Genomic DNA, 18,217 nt, shown 5'->3' on the forward strand with positions numbered 1-18,217 from the left:
TTTAGAGCAACTCCACCCCTATCCACTTTGCGCCAGCACCCAGCCCATTTATCCACTTAATTGAACAGTAACAGACTCAATGAACAGTAATAGGCCAAAGCATCTCCACCCCAAAAAAAAATATGCTGGCACCTAGTCTAAAAATGCGCTGGCACAAACGATCTCCACCCCTACAAAATGCGCTGGCGCCCAGTCCATTTAAAATATTAAATAATTTTTTTATAAAATAATAAAAAAAATAGTTTTAATTTCGGATATGATTTTTAACCAATCTCGTCACGCCACGTGTCATTATCCGAACGTACTATTTTTTTAATAGATTTCCGCTAAGATTTTCAACCAATCCCGACAACCCACGTGTCACTTCCTGTTTACAATAATTTAGGCAAGATTTCGATAAGATTTTTAACCAATCTCGTCACGCCACGTGTCATTATCCGAACGTACTATTTTTTGAATAGATTTCCGCTAAGATTTTTAACCAATCTCGTCACGCCACGTGTCATTATCCGAACGTACTATTTTTTGAATAGATTTCCGCTAAGATTTTCAACCAATCACGTAGTGCCACGTGGCATTGTCCAGAACCTCATCTTCTTTTTTTTTGTCCATATAAACCCTACATCCCTACATCCATCCTCACACTAAACTCAATCCATTTTTTTAGCTCAGAATTCTTCTTTATCATTTTCAAATCTTGAGTTCTTACAATGTCTTCTTCAAGGAGAGCGTATAAACAGTTGCAAGAGCAGCAGAAAAGGTTGTTGGCACAACAGGAAGAATTGGTCAATCTTGACCAAGGTGGAGGTGGAGATGAGGCCTTCGCAATGGAGGAGGATGACGATGATCACCATAGAAGGCGGAGGGCCTCACATTCCCGCCGTATCATGCAAGCTATGGGTCAGATAGCCAAACCCGGACGTGCGGCAAACATCGATAGAAGAAGGGAAAGACGAGGTAAAGATCTCTTGGAAGATTATTTTATTCCCAACAGCGTTTACCCTGATCATGTTTTTAGACGTCGTTTTAGAATGCAACGAAGTTTGTTCGCTAAAATCATGAGTGATGTTTGCAACCATGATCCATATTTTGTGCAAAAAGAGGATGCTTTTCATGTTCTAGGTCTTCTTCCTGAGCAAAAAATTACGGCTGCCTTGCGAATGCTTGCATATGGAGCATCCGCAGATCAAGTGGATGAGATCGCAAGGATGGGAAAAACAACAGTTCTGGAGTCCCTGATGCGGTTTTGCTCTGCAATTGAAGCCCTCTACACCAATGAGTACCTTCGGCAACCCACGCCAAGGGACATGCAAAGGCTTCTTAGGAAGGCTGAGATGCGAGGCTTCCCTGGCATGATTGGAAGCATCGACTGCATGCACTGGACATGGAAAAACTGTCCAAGTGCGTGGCAAGGAGCTTATGGCGACAGAAAAGGAGCCAAAAGCATCATTCTGGAAGCGGTGGCTTCTTTTGATACATGGATTTGGCATGCTTTTTTTGGTGTTCCAGGAGCTCAGAATGACCTAAATGTCCTTGCCCAATCTCCAGTGTTTGACGAACTGCTACAAGGGCGTGGGCCGAGATGCACATATTGGGTTAATGGTACTAAATACGAGGGACCATACTACCTTGCAGATGGTATTTACCCAAGGTGGTCAACATTTGTCAAAACAGTGCCACACCCGCAGAGTGAAAAAGAGAAACACTTCGCAAAGTGTCAAGAAGGGTGTAGGAAGGATGTCGAGCGTTGTTTTGGTATCCTGCAAGCTCGTTGGGATATGTGTAGGAAGGGTGTAAGAAATTACATAACAAATTAAATAAAGTTCTAAAAATAAATAAGAAATTACATAAGAAATTAAATAAAGTTCTAAAAATAAATAAGAAATTACATAAGAAATTACATAAGAAATTAAATAAAGTCTGTGGAGTTAGGATATGTGGTGCTAGGATCTTGGTTGCTAGGATTTCTGTAGCTGGAACCCCCTTGACTTGTTTCGGCATCTCTTGCACGCCTCCTTCGCACGACATCTCTTTTTTCTGATGTCCAAAAATATTTTGAATTCGGAGACAGTCCTACTAGAGACTTGTTCATAGTGTCACGATCTGTTTGAGCCATCCTTTCTTCTCTAAGCATCTCATTCTCTCGATGAAGTGCTTCTCTAATCATCTCGTTCTCTCGATTAACTATTTCTCTTTGTCTCTCAGTCGCCGCATCACGAGCCTCAGTAGCTGCAATAATTGCTGCCACAGCAGCAGCTTTTTCCTCATCTCTAGCCTTTTCCCATGCCATGTTCATTTCACCTTGACGAGTAAGTTCCTCCATATATTTAGTGTAGTCATTTTTGGAAGAACTACCTTTTTTCTTTGATGCCTTTTTACCTTGAGGCCTGAGGGACTGACGAGTCGGTTGGGTCTCTGGCACTTGTTCAGGCATCCCTTCCGTGTCTTCAAATGTGTTGGCTTCTTGTTCGGCTGTGTCTGCTTCTGGCGAACTGTGTAGACCCATACCGTGCATGACAACTTCTGGACCGGTTGCCACAATTTTGTATCTAGGGCAATCTTTGACAATTTGCCAACATTCCCATTTGTTGAATGATTTGTTATGGTTCTTTGCATTGTAGAATGCTTGTGCTTGTAGTGTCTATAAAAATTACATAAAAATTACATAAGAATTGTGGAATTCATAAAAATTATATAAAAATTACATAAAAATTACATAAGTATTTGGAATGCATATTACATAAAAATTACATAAGAAATTAAATAAGAATTGTGGAATGCATAAAAATTACATAAGTATTTGGAATGCATATTACATAAAAATTACATAAGAAATTAAATAAATTAAAATATTGATGTGGGTGGAATGCATATAAATAAATAAAAATATTGTTACCTCATCCGCTAAACTTGTCCCACTACGCAAATTACCAGAAGCATGAGAGAGGGCGTTTTTCCAACAAGTAAAGGATGCGTTGAGTTTTTTCCAACGACCTTGAAGACCTTGACTAGATCTGGCATCTTTTCCATGTACATCTTTTCCATGTACATCGTTGAACGATTTCGTAATTTTACTCCACATTTCTCGCTTATCCATCTCATTACCCGTAATCGGGTCATGAGTAGTGCGAACCCAACATTCACACAACGTAACATCTTCACTGAGCTTCCACGAAGTCATTTTTTTCTCTCAAAGTGTACAAAATATTCAAATGTAGAAAGTGTAGAAAGTGTAGAAAATATTGAAATGTAGTGTAAGGTGGAAGATGAGGGTTAGGTATTTATAGAAATAAAAAATGTATTTTTTAAAATTTTTCTGTATTTTTTTAAAAATTTTTGACATTTTTTAATTATTTTTTAATAAATTTTAATGTTGTAATTAATCGGGACCGTTGGATTTGAAAAATAATCAAATCCAACAGCACTCATTACGCCACGTGGCCAACGGTCAAATTTCTGACCGTTGGGCCTTTTTTTTTTTTTTTTTTAATTTTTGGTGAAATAAACGTGGACCGTTGATCTGTGATCGGACGGTCCAATTTAAAATTGAAATTTAAATTTTTTTTACCGTTGGAAATCCAACGGCCTAAAAAACTAGCCGTTGGAAATCCAACGGCTCTGACGAGGCCACGTTGCCTTCACCCGGGCGACCGCAAGTGGGTCTGCACGCGGGCCCCAGCGCCTGTCTTCTTGTCGGCTACTCGCCTGGGCAGCCGCGTGTGTTGCACGCGCCAGCAAAACAGGCCGGCTTCTGGGTCTGTCCATTTTGGGCTGGGCAACAGACTGGCACGGGCTGGGTGCCAGTCAAATGTGCGGGCTGGAGCAGAAAAATGTGGTGCCAGTCCATTTTCTTCACTTGGTGCCAGTCCATTTAGCATGGGCTGGAGTTGCTCTTAGATGCAACCGAAGATATATATTATTTATGTACAACTCTTGTTAGGTAATGAAATCGGAGCATATATCCTTGATTACACTTGCAAATCTCTCCTAAGGTGGGTTCATGACCATTTATTTCTACTTCCCTCTGTACGTTATAGAGAGAGAGAGAGAGAGAGAGAGAGAGAGAGAGACTAACAACGGATGCATGCATGATATGGAATGGATGAACATGTTCATGTTATTGGCCATCTGGCAAGACAGAAATTTCCAAGAAAAAAAATGTAACGTATAATTTCATGATGGTGAAAATTAGAATGGTTGGCAACTTTTATTTCCTTATTATCACCAGCGATAAACATCTTACATGACATTGTTTTATCGGTTTCAGATACCTTCACAACTTTGATGGGCAAGTTTCTCTCCTCTTGCGGACGCCTAAGCCTCCTGCAGGGCTTTCCTCTTAGGGCTACCAGTAGGTTGATGGGCTCTTGTGCACTCTTCTTTTGGGGCTAGTAAAGTTGGGACATTTTTCTTTTCTATGGATTGGGCTTAGATGGATCTGGTCCTATAGGCTTCAGTGCAGGGCCTACCAAATGGGATATCCAAACTGAATCCTTCACTTCAAATGTTGGTTTTCACCAGCAGTTCTTGCAGGAGCAATTCCCATCATTAAAATGGTGAAACCTTTTTGAATCTCTTAAGATGATAGCCCTTCCAGTAGCTTGAGACACAAGCTTCATAAACTCATGGCAATCTCCGCAAACACGGATGTTCTTTATGATCCTTATGGGTATCCTTGCATTAGGTTTTTTGATTAAACCAAATGCAAGAGCAAGTTTCTCGCTGTGATAACAGATGGACTCAAACTTCTCCTCCTCCCCAGCGTTATGAAGAACCAGTTTCGTGTTGGGAGTAAACCCAGATTCCTGCAGTTTCCTTATCAGTTTGTTTAGTTCCTCATAAATTTGTTGTGTTTCTGGATGAGTTCGGTCTTCTGATGAAAATTTGTGAACATTGTTTTCAATCTCAATCCAACTGTAAGCAGGAAACTTCTTGACATGCTTGTCCTTCATGAGAGACCTTATACGCGCCACGTCTTCCCATCTTCCAGAAGTAGCATACATGTTGGAGAGTATGATGTATGGTCCAGCACCGAGTGGCTCAAATTTAAAGAGATGCTTAGCTGCTATCTTGGCATGTTCAATGTCACCTTTCACTGCGCAAACAGATAGAAGAGTCGACCAAATCAAGCTATTCGGTTCATAAGGCATAGTTTCAATAAGACATACTGCTTTGTTTATGCAACCTGATTGGCCAAAGAGACACACCATACATGCATAATGATCCATAGTGGGAGCCGTACCACTTCGTTCACTTATTGAATCGAAATACTTCTGTCCTTCTTCAATCAAATTAGCATGGACACAAGCAGATAAAACACCTACGAAAGTAACATTATTTGGCTTTATGTCTTCTTGTAGCATGTTCTCATATAGGGATAAGGCTTCTAGGTCCTTCCCATTTTGTGCATATCCTGTAATCAAAGCATTCCAAGAAACCACATTCCGTGACGGCATCAATTCAAAAACCACACAAGCATCTTCAGTAACTCCACATTTGCAATACATATCAACCAGAGCACTAGACACAAGCAAATTATTAACGACTCCCATATGCACTGCCTTTCCATGAACAACCTGTCCATGATACAAATACGATAACTTTGCACAGGTACTAACTATACTTGAGATGGTAAAACTATCAGGCCTGACATTTTCCAATAGCATCTTACCGAACAATATCAAAGCATCCTCTTCTCTGCCAACCTGCGCATATCCTACTATCATTGTTGTCCAACAAATCTTATCCTTCTCCTTGATCCCATCAAATTCCTTCTTTGCTTCTACTATATTTCCGGTTTGAAAGTAAGCACTGATAACATTGGACACCGCAACCTGGTCAGGCTTCAAACCTGATGCTTGCATTGCACGAAACAAATCAATGCATTTTTCAGGCTGCCCGTTTTTCAAATACCTGAAAATCATCAAATTCCAGGACACCACATCCTTATCAACCAACCAATCAAACAACCACCGAGCCTGATCAATGCCACTGCACTTGGCGTACATATCGATCAACGCATTCAAAAGAAACTCATTGCCTTCCAAATTACGAACAACCACTCTCCCATGAATTTGCTTCCCAATCCTAAAATTCAGCAATCTGGTACAAGCTTGCAACATGCTCACAAAAGTATGCTCCGAAGGCTCGAGTCCTTCTTCTTGCATTTTCACAAAAGCCTCCAACGCCTTGCTCAAACACCCATTAGCCACAGCACCAGCAATCACCGTATTGTACGAGACCAAATCCCGCGAAGGCATCTGATCAAACATTGTCCCCAATTCCTCAAGGGACCCGGATTTCGCATAAGCAGAAAGCATGGAATTCCACGAGTAAATGTCTCTCTTGGGCATTTTGTCGAACAGGTTGCGGGCGTCAGCAAGATTTCCGTATTTTGCATAGAGCTGGAGGATCCTGTTATGGACGAAAGTCTTGGTGGGCTGAAACGAGTGAAGGTCCATGTGAGATTGCAACCTCTTCGCTGCGGCGACATCGTTGGCTCGAACGCATTTGAGCACGAGCCGCGTGTAGGTCTCGGCGGTGGCGCTGCCGCGCGAGAACAATAGGTCTATGGCGCCACGGAGACTCTGCCTAGCTTTCATAATTTTACCGCTTTGAATTTGAAATTACAGGGATCCGTTATATGGCCTCACTCGCCTTTGAAAATGGGTAAAGTTCTCCACTTTTTTTTTTTTTTTTTTTTTTTTTTTTTTTGAACAAACGATATTATCTACCTTAAGACCATCTCCAATAATGACTTATAACCTAAAATTCCCCCTTTTTTTCCCCTCAAAACCCACTCCAACCCATGTGCTAAATAAAACCTAAAACCCAAAACTTAAAAGAAGGCCAAATACCAGCCCGTTTTTAGGCCAAAAGTCATTATGGACCCTACCTGTTGTGAGTGAAACACGGGCTGTGAAGCCCACTTTCCCTTCCGCCAGACGCGCACGCGCCCCTTTTTGCAATCAGCCGACAGCCCCACGTGGGGCTGTTCCCTCAGCTTTCAAAGCAAAAGTAGCCGTTAGGTTAATCCAATGGTGACTTTAAATGGGCCGTTGGTTAATCCAACGGTCCAGGTTCAAATTTTTTTTTTTTAGTTTTATATTTATGTATTTATTGAATCCAATGGCTTAAATCAAATATAATTAAATATAACGGTAAAAAAAAAATCTAACGGTCCAAATTTAAATCCAACGGCTAGAATAATTTAAAAAAATTATTTAACCTAAAATTCAACCAAAAACTCTATAAATACCTATGTATTTGTATCCGTCGGCAAGAAGAATCGCCCAAATGCTTTTGGCCATGAAGGAACAAGGGGATAGGGAGCAAGAAAGGTACGAAACTAATTTGATAATGGAGGACCTCGACAAATACACTTCAGAGAGGAAGAGATACTTACGTGGTAAGCAAAAGGAAATTTTACGAAGGAATGCCACAAGGAGTATATTTCAAGATGATGATTCATCTCAAGACTATCACCCAAGTCCATCACCAAGTCAAGATGGTGAATATCATTATTAAGTTTATGTAGTCTATGAGTTTTCGATTGTATTAAGTTTATGTAATTTATTAATTGTTTTTTTTATTTTTTAAGTTTATGTGGTTTATTAATTGTCTTTTTTATTTTTTAAGTTTAAATGGTTTATTAAATGTCGTTGGTATTAAGTTTATGTGGTTTATCTTGATTTTCATGTATTGATTTAGTGATTTTTCAAAATTTATCGGAATTTAAATATTTTTAGGTTAAAATGTTCATAAAATTAATTTAGGATAGTCTACATAAATTTTTTTTTTAAAAAGTTAATTTAAAAAAAATAGCCTTAATTTATTCTTTGATAATCTGGGGCTAAAATTTTAAGCCAGAAGGGTTGAAGTAGAAAAGCTGTTTCTGGGCTAAAACCTAAATTTTCTGGGCTAAATATTTTTAGGCTTTAGGTCACTATTGGAGATGGTCTAAGAGAAAAGTGTTGGGCTAAACTTACCTATACCGTAATTTAAGTCAGGCCCACCCCAAGCTTCATGTGCCAATAGTCATTTTGGACCAATGACTCGTCCAATTTCTTGTTCCGTCTTAAAATATTCAATAATAACTTACATGCAGCAAGAGATTCTACTATGAAATAACTCAAGCCAATTTAGTACTATATGTAAAAGAAAAGATAAAACGCATGGTATTACGTAATTGGCTTGGAATAGTTTCACAGTAAAAACTCTGGTATATGTTAGTTTATGAAACGTTCTTTAGGTCGACATGACTTGATATAAGTGGCTTATGTAGTCATTATTTTTATTATTTTTTCTCAATTATGTTGCTTAGTTTATTTTGTTTTTGAGTCATTTATTTCCTTTTCTTGTACTTTGTAGGTCAACTGGACCAAAAAGAGAGAAATGAAGAATTCTGAAGAAGTGGATGCAATTCATGTTATGTGCTGGAAGGGTTGTACATATATGTCTACTGGAATAATTTGTCGAGAACAACTAAAACAACCAAGTACGAACTAGGTGATGAGCCATATATGGATGAAAAACTCTAGATGGTATTTTTGAAGAATTTTACATTTCGTGATTTCAATGTCTGATGTGAAATTATTAAATTTTTAGTGATTACTACTCAGTTTAAAAATCTCTATTGGATTACGTGATAATCTTATGGTATAGGACGTGATTGGCTTGTAAGATTGCCATATTTTCAAGTTGCGGGTCGAGTATTTAGAGAGATATTAGACATGTGGTAACCAATTGAGCTTGGGAGAGAGATAACCTTATTAGATTATTGGGCTTTCCTTGTGCAATGTGGACTTGGAACCCAATTGATTTTAGATCAAGACTACAGAGGGGAACAAAAATGAGCTTTTGATCGTGAACTTTTGGGTGGTGGGGGGGGATGCTGCTGTGGTTTAGAATTCGTATGGCTGTTTTATTTTCCGTTCAAATTTGGTTCAAAACATTAGCTCTTCATCAAGGGATCAAGCACGTCTCCACCTTTACCTCATTTGTTGCCGTTTTCTATCATCATCTCTTACTTATGCTTGTACTACTTGTATAGTTGAAAATCAAAGTACGCATAATAAACAAATAAATAAATGGACTTCAAACGGATATAATTATATTAAACTGAAAAATAAGTAATGACATGATGGCTAAAAATCAAATGACTGCATTGTAATTGACTTGTATCAACTGAATAATAAAACATTTGTAGGGAGCTAACCCTAATCCCTAATAGGCAAGGAATCCAAATCCTTAACCTACAATATAACCTAAGACGTAAAATACCAAAATATATTGTAAATAATAATAAACCAAAATGCAAAATAATTAAACTTTTGTTTTGCTTATGTTGTTGAAAAATTTGTTTATATTTTGAATTGATGTCTAGCTAAACTAATGTCCTAAGGTTAGGATGAAGCACTTGATTGTCAATGCAAACTTGATGCGACTTTCATATCTTTGTTCTTGAATCTCTAAACATGATATATCATTGATTATCTTTGGCTTGATGCTTATATGTCATTATTATGTGGATATTTGTGTTTGATTGTGTCAAGTGACCATCTTACTTAACATATAACCACAATAATTTAGAGGTTGCATATGACAAGAGCTAGACATAGACTTGTATGATTTGTATGTTTATCGTTTCCACAAAGCTTATGGATTCTTGTATGTTAAACTGGACCCCAACCATAGGCTAGTTGCATACAAAGATACTTGACTTTTGCCATGCTTATTAGGAGACTTCTGAAGGGAAACAATTACATATTGAGTTGGATCAAAACCTTTTTGTAGGTAAAGTTTAAGAACCATATTTGGAATTGTATGAATGATGCATTGACTTGAGAGAGTAATACCACTAGACTTTTCACTTACAAGTGAAGAGAAATATTTAATATATTCGAATTAAGACATGTCACATGCAAATGAAGATAAATACTAATAGATCATTGTATTAAGGGCACACCAAGCAATATATCAAATTTTGAGAAACCCCCATAAATTAAAGGACATTACAAAATCAAACGGGGAATTAGAACCACTGTTTCGATTGAGTACCTTGAATGGACAAGTTCAGAAGAGATTTGCATAGGCATTCGGTCAATTAAAACTGCTATTGCTACGCCAAATTATAATCTTACAATACTCCAACGCTGCAAGTGGAAGCAGCAGGTACTGCTAAGTGCTCTTGCTGCTTCATAGTATTTACGGTGAAGATCTCAGAGATCTTTTTACCTTTTTGGTAGATACAGGAGCGAAACGATAAACCTATTGATAATGAAAGACTAAAAAGATTCAAGAGGGATTAGTAGTAAAAGTAAATAACTCCTGTTCATCTTTTCCTCCAAGGTCTTCTCAAGTGCTTTAGCTTGAGCTACTACCTCTGCCACGATGACGTTCTTGCTTCTTTCTCGGTCAATTGGAAATATGGACTGTAGCAGTTCAAGAAATCGGTCGGTAGGTCCTTCCTCTAGTTCAAGAGTTCAGAGTACTTGCTTTGCGGTCCGTCCATTAGTTCGATCAATGCATCATCTCTTGAGTCCAAAGAAATTCACAGGCGATGGGTTTTGGCTTTACACACAGTAAACACGTCGACACTGGCGAAGAAACAGCGCAGATCGACTGCTGCAGCCTATGATTTCCAACACGCCGTTTCATCTCTTTTGAGAAACGACGCCCCTTTGGCCGGACTTCTGTTGGCGGTCGGGTCTTCAAAACACAAAACGAATGAACACAAAATGAAAAAAAAAATGATGATATAGAAGTCGTGTGTTTGATACCTTTTTGATAAAATTTGACCTGTTTGCATGATTTGTTACTATAAAAAAAAACTTACAATGCTTGTTAAATAAGCACTAGATGCTTCTGTTTATAACAATATCCGAGTTATTTGAGATATTGGAGCAAGTTAAACACTTTCTCGTTCTCCTACTTACCGCGCGTATGTTCAAACCAATATGCAAGAAATTATGCTGGAACATGAAGTTATTGGATCAAAACAGGTAGTTCTGGTCATTTATATGGGGTAAATTTTTTTAACAGATTGAGCTCTTAATTAACTAATTAATTAAACAGATATTTGTACAAAGGTTTAATAAGTATAATCCAAAAAGTAAGCTTTGTGAATCCGGTCCTAATTTGTGCTCAAACTAGTGATGATCGAGATGCTGCAATAAATTATCCACCAGCCACGAGTTATTAAAAGATAAAATTGTAGAATGAATTTGAAGAGTAAGTGTATTAGTTAATTAGTGCATGGTATTAAAAATATTGATCAAGTTTAATAAAATCAATCAACGTGGTTTCTTTTGGTTGTGCGAAGTTGGATTTGTGGCGTAAGATATTTAAAGTATTATGTTTGTTAATATTATGAATGATGATCAAAATCTATCACGATGAGCTCTAACACAGCTAATACATTACATGAACACACGATTGAGATAAAGTGACGGCAACGTCTTAGCTAATTATGAATTAATAATATATACAATCATACAAATACAAACAATATGTATAATATAACGAATCAAAAGGAAGGCCTATTTCCTGTTTGACGTGCAAAATTGTGCCAAATGGAAATACTCTCCCAAATTCCCAATATCTTACTTACAATTTTATAATATTATGCCAAATGCAGGCCCCGTGTGCCATTAAGTCCTGCCTGCCTAATTTGATATATGGCATCCACTTTCAGAATTAGACATGTTACTTGTGAAATTACTAGTTTGGATGACATGTTTTATAAAATCATGAATAAAAGAGACAGCGAATGGATATGGATCAACTATCCCCCTCTCTAATTAATCTAATCTAATTTATGGTTTTTAGGTTTTGAGTTACAAATTGTAATGCAAAACCGCGTATTGTTCGATTCTGCATGTATATATGTAGTAACGCATGAAAAGTATTTTTTATTTTACAAAAACACATAAAAAGTTTAGAGTTAAAATAATTTCCATATAAGTATAGCTATTCCATGTAAAAAAAAAAAAAATGCCATAAGAGTCACATTGCAATTTGCAAAAGATTTACTTGTAAATATTACCTCCCTATTTTCTAAAAAAAAATTTCCTCCACTTTTTCTTGTGACCTCCAAACTAACAAAAGAATTAAAAAAAAAAAAAACACAGAATAAAGAGATGTTAATCAATAATTATTTTCTGTGCTTTCATTCACAAATGAGATATGAGTGGGTTGGAATTTGGTGTAAATATATATAGAAAGTGACATTAAAGCATTCACCTTTGTTGGCTGAAGCAACCTAACTACACAATCAGAAATTCATTTTGCTTTATAACTCTGGCATACAAGATCTGTATGAGTTGCCGGCTTCTTCGCCGGAGACTCTTACTCTTGCCCCGCTAGAGGAGATACTGCACCCGGAGCCAAACCCTTCTTTTCGTTTTGCCTCGAATTGGCCAAAACTTTAAATAGAAGAGGCTGAACGAGAGTTAAACGAGGCCCATTTGAAACTGAACTACTCACAAAGAGCAAGAAAAAGAGTATTTTCAAGTATTTGTATCATGTTAGATTTAAAATGACGAGTTATACTAAAAAATGACTTACAAACATCTGTAAAACAGTAACATCTAGAACGCTTTAACGTTATCAAATAACATGTATTATTGGTTTGAAAATTAAAACGTTAAGATGGTAAGCCGAAAACCGTTGGTAATAAATATGTCTCTAGTTACACTTTTGCTTAGGAATAAATAAGACAAATACCGGACTTATTTTAAGCATTTTGCAAGGACAAAATCCTAATGTAGAACTACATGAAAGTTCGGAAGAAGTTGACAGGTTGGGGGCAGAATCCAGGAAACAACATGGTACCACCCAGTGGCATGTTCGCCCTAAATTCTGTTGCGGTGTGGGCTCACCTTCCAGTTTCAAGTACATAAACAAATCTAGAAAATGGAAAAACGGTGGTCCTAATCCCAACTAATTGCTAATGTTTCCTTTTTTTTGGCCTTTTTTGGCTTGGATAAAGAAGCAAAAGATTGAACTTTTTCTTGATATGGCGATAGAAATTTACTCAATACTATTATAAGTTAAGAGTAATGTTAGAAAAATTAAATTTGAAAATATAATTTGCAAACTAAATGATATTAAATAAACTAATCATTAACTTACATGTCTTTTAATTTCAATTTTTTTTATAAATTTAGTATCCTAACATTACTTTTAAACTAATTACCCTTAAGCTAATATATTGTTACAGTTACATTTCCGTAAGAGAGAATATAAAACTAGTAAATTAGATACACCGAGAATGTTTAAATGAACGATGACAAAGAGACCTATCAGTCATATTATATTATGATTTTTTATACGGACCAGAAAGGAAGAAAAGGTCTTTTCTGAATTCTCATGCACCTCATATTGACAGATTCTCTTAAATAAAAACACACAAAAACAAAATCAAAACTAGAAAATTCCAATTTCTATATACATTACGCGCCCCAACTCTGACTCAGTTGCCTCTCTCTCTCTAACTCTCTCTCTCTCCTCTCTCTGTCTCTGTCTCTGTATCTGCTTGAAGTTCAGCACCTTTTTTAAATCATGGCTTCCTTCGAAGTCGAGCAAGAATAACACAATCCCCGAAAGCTTCTTCCTTTTTCCTTTTTTTCGTTTTTGTCCCCACGCGCACTGAGCAAGCAAAATGGCTCACCTTCTCAGAGACAGAGTATTCGGAAGCTCCAGACGACACTCCCAAAACGCCAATCCAATTCCTATTCCAATCCAACCCACCATGCCCGTTCACACAGTTGAAGGCCTCCCCAACCCATTTGGGGAACTGGGTCCGACCCTCTCGGATTCGGAGCTCCGGGAAACCGTCTACGAGATCTTAGTCGGAGCCTGCCGGAGCTCCGGGCCCAAGCCGCTCACCTACGTCCCGCAGTCCGAGAAGACCGACCGGAGTGCTCTGACTTCACTGCCGTCGTCGCTTCAGAGGTCGACGTCGTCGGCGGCGAGCCGGTTCAAGAAGGCGCTGGGTATGAAGTCGGCTTCTGGGAGAAGACTCGGTGGCGGGGACTCAGTGAGTCAGGGGAAGAGTAAGTGGACCGGGACGGTTTGGGAGCTCGTGAGGGTTCAGATGAAGGTTTCGGAGCAGACTGATACGAGGGTCCGGAGAGCACTTTTGAGGGTTGCTGCTGGTCAGGTATGAATTGTGATTTGAAAGACTCTTTTTTTAATGGGGATTCTGGGTTGTGTTTGGTTGCTGAGAAAATGATAGAAAAGATAGAAAAATGAAGTTAGAATGATAGAAAATCGACAATTGGGGGAAGGAGAAATCAAAGTTGCAACATTTTAATCAAAATTTGGTTTTAAATTTTGACACTTTTGTTATGAGCGATAATCTATGTTAAACTAATCTATAAGAACTCGTGTGCACATGGGAGCACATCCGCTCTAGCCAATGTGGCGCTAGCATCTTCAACTTTTTACACTCTATAATCTTTTCAAATTTGGCATTTCTAGAGAATGTGTATTATTTCTTAGTGAGTTATGAGTATTGAATTTGAATGCTTTATTTTTGGCTGTTTGTGTTATCTCTAATCCAGCTTAGTGAATTGTTGGTATTTGTCTCTGTTTTAGCTTGGACGGCGAATAGAATGCATGGTATTGCCCCTTGAGCTATTACAGCAGTTCAAGTCTTCGGATTTTCCTACCCAACAAGAATATGAAGCTTGGCAGAGGAGAAACTTGAGGGTTCTCGAAGCCGGACTTCTTTTGTATCCTTATTTGCCCTTAGATAAGAGAGACACTGCTCCTCAACAACTCCGGAAGATTATTCACGGGGCCTTAGATAAACCCATAGAAACTGGAAAGCACACTGAGTCGATGCAAGTTCTCTACAATGTTGTTATGTCTCTTGCTAACAGATCAGTTGACGGTTCTGTTTCTAAGACGTGCCACTGGGCTGATGGGTTTCCGTTCAACCTTAGGCTCTACCAAATGCTACTAGAATCGTGTTTTGACCCGAATGAAGAAACATCTGTTATTGAAGAGCTTGAAGAGGTTTTTGACCTCATAAAGAAGACCTGGGTAGTCCTCGGAATAAACCAAATGCTGCATAATCTTTGTTTCTCGTGGGTTTTATTTCATCGTTATGTTACAACTGGCCAAGTAGATAACGACCTGCTGCTTGCGTCCAGTAACCTGTTGGCGGAAGTTGAGCAAGATGCCTATGGCACAAAAGATCCATCTTACTTGAAGATCTTAAGTTCGACATTGAGTTCGATATTGGGTTGGGCTGAGAAAAGGCTTCTTGCTTACCGAGATAATTTCCACAGTGGCAATATAGAAGCAATGGAAAACATTCTCTCTCTGGGATTATTATCAGCAAAAATACTGTTTCAAGATATTTCTCATGAACACCGTAGGAAGAGGAAAGAAACTAATGTGGGTTATGACAAGGTTGATGCTTACACAAGATCATCAATACGCTTGGCTTTTGCGCAGGCAAGTTTCCATATTATTTTTAGGCTTCCATTAAATAAAGAGGCCGTAAACAGTGTATATTATGATAGGAAATATTCTTTATGCCTGTTTCTTGTCGACGATTTATTGGAAAATCAGGTCGATAAACTTTTGCTGTCTAGATTTCTGGTTTAATATACTGATCAAGTTTTTGTATGTTGTCTTAAGGCAGAAACTGGAAAAGGTAGGTTCTAGCAAGCATTACTCGAAGAGCCAAAACAATCTTCCTGTCCTTACCGCCCTTGCACAAGATGTTTGCGAACTGGCTTTTAGTGAGAAGGAGATATTTGGTCCAGTATTGAAGAGATGGCACCCTCTTGCAACAGGCATTGCTATGGCTACACTGCATTCTTGCTATGGAAATGAGCTAAAGCAATTTGTGGCGGGTATCAGTGATTTGACGCCGGACACTATACAAGTGCTTAGAGCTGCTGACAAATTGGAAAAAGATCTTGTGCAGATTGCTGTCGAAGATTTAGTGGATAGTGAGGATGGCGGAATGTCGATCATAAGGGAGATGCCTCCTTACGAGGCTGAAGCTGTAATTGCCAATCTGGCAAAGGCTTGGATAAGGACAAGAGTAGACAGGCTTAGGGAATGGGTTGATAGAAATCTGCATCAAGAGGTATGCATTTTCTGTTTGCACGCACCGAAAAAGTTGACAAACAAGAGATACAAGCCTCAGTGCTTGTTTTCTAACATGAAAGTATTTTTTGCTGAAATTTCTTTCGACAGGTATGGAATCCAAAGGCAAACAAAGAGCGGTTTGCTCCTTCTGCTGTTGAAGTTTTACGCATTATAGATGATACGTTGGAAGCATTCTTTATGTTGCCGATACCCATGCATTCTGTCTTGGTTCCAGAATTGATGATCGGTCTAGACAAATGTATTCAACATTATATCTTGAAGGCCAAATCTGGTTGCGGTATAAATATTTCATAGCTTGCATTGGTACATTGAATTTTAAGTTTTTAATCTCCATAATGACCGCCAGTTCTCTGTTACTTGTGCAGGGACCGGAAACACTTTCATTCCCACTTTACCTGCTTTGACCAGATGCTCAGCAGGGTCAAAATATGGTGTGTTCAAGAAAAAGGAAAGGTTGCATATAAGTCAGAGAAGGAAATCTCAGGTTGGAAGTACAAATGGGGACAGCTCATTTGGGATTCCGCAACTTTGCGTTCGCATTAATACTTTGCAGCTTATTCGAATGGAATTGGGAGTTTTCGAGAAGAGGATAATTTCCCATCTTGGGAGCTCTGAAACCCCTCGGGAGGACAATATTGCAAACGGAGTGGGCAAAATGTTTGAGCTTTCCACATCTGCTTGTGTTGAAGGGATCCAACAACTTTGTGAGGCAACAGCATACAAGGTCGTTTTCCATGACCTAAGTCATGTCCTTTTTGACGGCTTGTATATTGTGGGAGTTTCGTCATCTAGGATTGAGCCATTTCTTCAGGAGCTTGAGCAATATTTGGAGATTATTTCGTCAACTGTCCATGACAGAGTTAGAACACGTGTCATTACTGATGTAATGAGAGCTTCTTTTGACGGGTTCTTGTTGGTTTTGCTAGCTGGAGGACCTTCTCGCACTTTCACGCGGAAAGATTCTGACTTAATCGAGGAGGATTTTAGGTTTCTAACTGATTTATTCTGGTCGAACGGGGATGGACTGCCTGCTGATGTGATTGATAAGTTATCTACCACTATTAAAGGTATCCTCCCTCTGTACGGTATTGATACTGACAGCCTTGTTGAACAGTTCAAACGTGCAACCCTGGAGAACTATGGATCTTCTGCTAAATCTCGGCTTCCAATGCCTCCAACTACAGGCGAGTGGACCTCCAACGAACCAAACACACTTCTACGCGTCTTGTGTTATCGGAATGACGAGACTGCAGCAAAGTTCCTAAAGAAGACTTATAACTTGCCTAAGAAGCTGTAACAACTTTGAAAAGATTGATCAAGGATAAATTCATCGGTTGAGTAAGGATCATTTCGGCTTGGCATATCCACGGCATCACTCGCTGAAAACTCTGTTATCGTGTTTTTGTCGGAAGAGCTGTTCAGTTTGGGGGCAGAATATAGAGATGTATAGCATATTTATTGGTCCGCATTCTTCTTGTTTGGAGCTTTCACCACTGTCAGTCCAGAACTTCAAGCAAGCAGTGGACTTGTTCCTAGTGCATAGCAAATATTTATACTGTTCTTTATTCTAATGTGTCGATTACAATTTGTTTGCCGAATGCAGCGGGGATGCTTCAGTTCTCTTCCTCCGTCGAGTTTTTCCCACTATGCCACTGGCACAGCACGAGAAAAACTGCACGATACGAAGAACGACAAATCTAAAATCTAGCCGGTTACGTGAATTCGGACAGAGTGAGGTTTGGAGAAAATTGCAGATTTTTGTTGTAACTTTGATGCGTACGTATATAAGCCATGGTCTGTAACATTTATTCTTTTGTTAGCACCTACATTTTTTCGACTGTTTTTGCCCTCGGCTTGTTATTCTTCGTGATGAATAATGGAATATCTTTCTGTTCGTTTTTACGAATATGTTTCACCAGATTGAACTGGAAATACAATCGTGTTAGCCTCCAGTTATCGCCCGTGTCCGCAGTCCGAATTTGCCTCAGTATTTTTTTTTACCTAATCAATCTGTTATAAAGATTTGCGTTTCGTAAAAAGAGTATACAAGTCAAAATCCATACCAGAAGGGACTACAAAATCT

The 18,217-nt window shown here is 38.6% G+C and overlaps 2 protein-coding genes across 3 annotated transcripts; one reads left to right on the top strand and one right to left on the bottom strand.

Annotated features, from left to right (window-relative positions):
• Window positions 1-4,182: 4,182 nt before the first annotated feature.
• On the bottom strand, window positions 4,183-6,702 carry LOC103943887 (pentatricopeptide repeat-containing protein At2g22070-like). The gene has a single exon (XM_009354255.3). The coding sequence runs from the start codon at window positions 6,600-6,602 to the stop codon at window positions 4,515-4,517; it is 2,088 nt and encodes a 695-aa protein (XP_009352530.2). The 5' UTR covers window positions 6,603-6,702; the 3' UTR covers window positions 4,183-4,514.
• Window positions 6,703-13,439: 6,737 nt separating this feature from the next.
• LOC125467955 (protein unc-13 homolog) lies at window positions 13,440-18,036 on the top strand. 2 transcript variants are annotated; one of them, XM_048586457.1, is made up of 5 exons: window positions 13,440-14,164; window positions 14,602-15,464; window positions 15,655-16,111; window positions 16,222-16,405; window positions 16,500-18,036. In XM_048586457.1, the coding sequence occupies exons 1-5, from the start codon at window positions 13,664-13,666 to the stop codon at window positions 17,429-17,431; spliced, it is 2,937 nt and encodes a 978-aa protein (XP_048442414.1). In that variant the 5' UTR covers window positions 13,440-13,663; the 3' UTR covers window positions 17,432-18,036. The 2 variants fall into 2 exon arrangements, with proteins under 2 accessions (XP_048442414.1, XP_048442409.1); XM_048586452.1 differs by having other exon boundaries at window positions 13,443-14,164; window positions 16,222-16,411.
• The last annotated feature ends 181 nt before the right edge of the window (window positions 18,037-18,217 follow it).

This window comes from the organism of the source record quoted next, unplaced genomic scaffold (assembly GCF_019419815.1).
Source record: "Pyrus x bretschneideri cultivar Hongxiangsu unplaced genomic scaffold, Pyrus_bretschneideri_v1 Contig1, whole genome shotgun sequence".
Taxonomy (NCBI): domain Eukaryota; kingdom Viridiplantae; phylum Streptophyta; class Magnoliopsida; order Rosales; family Rosaceae; genus Pyrus; species Pyrus x bretschneideri.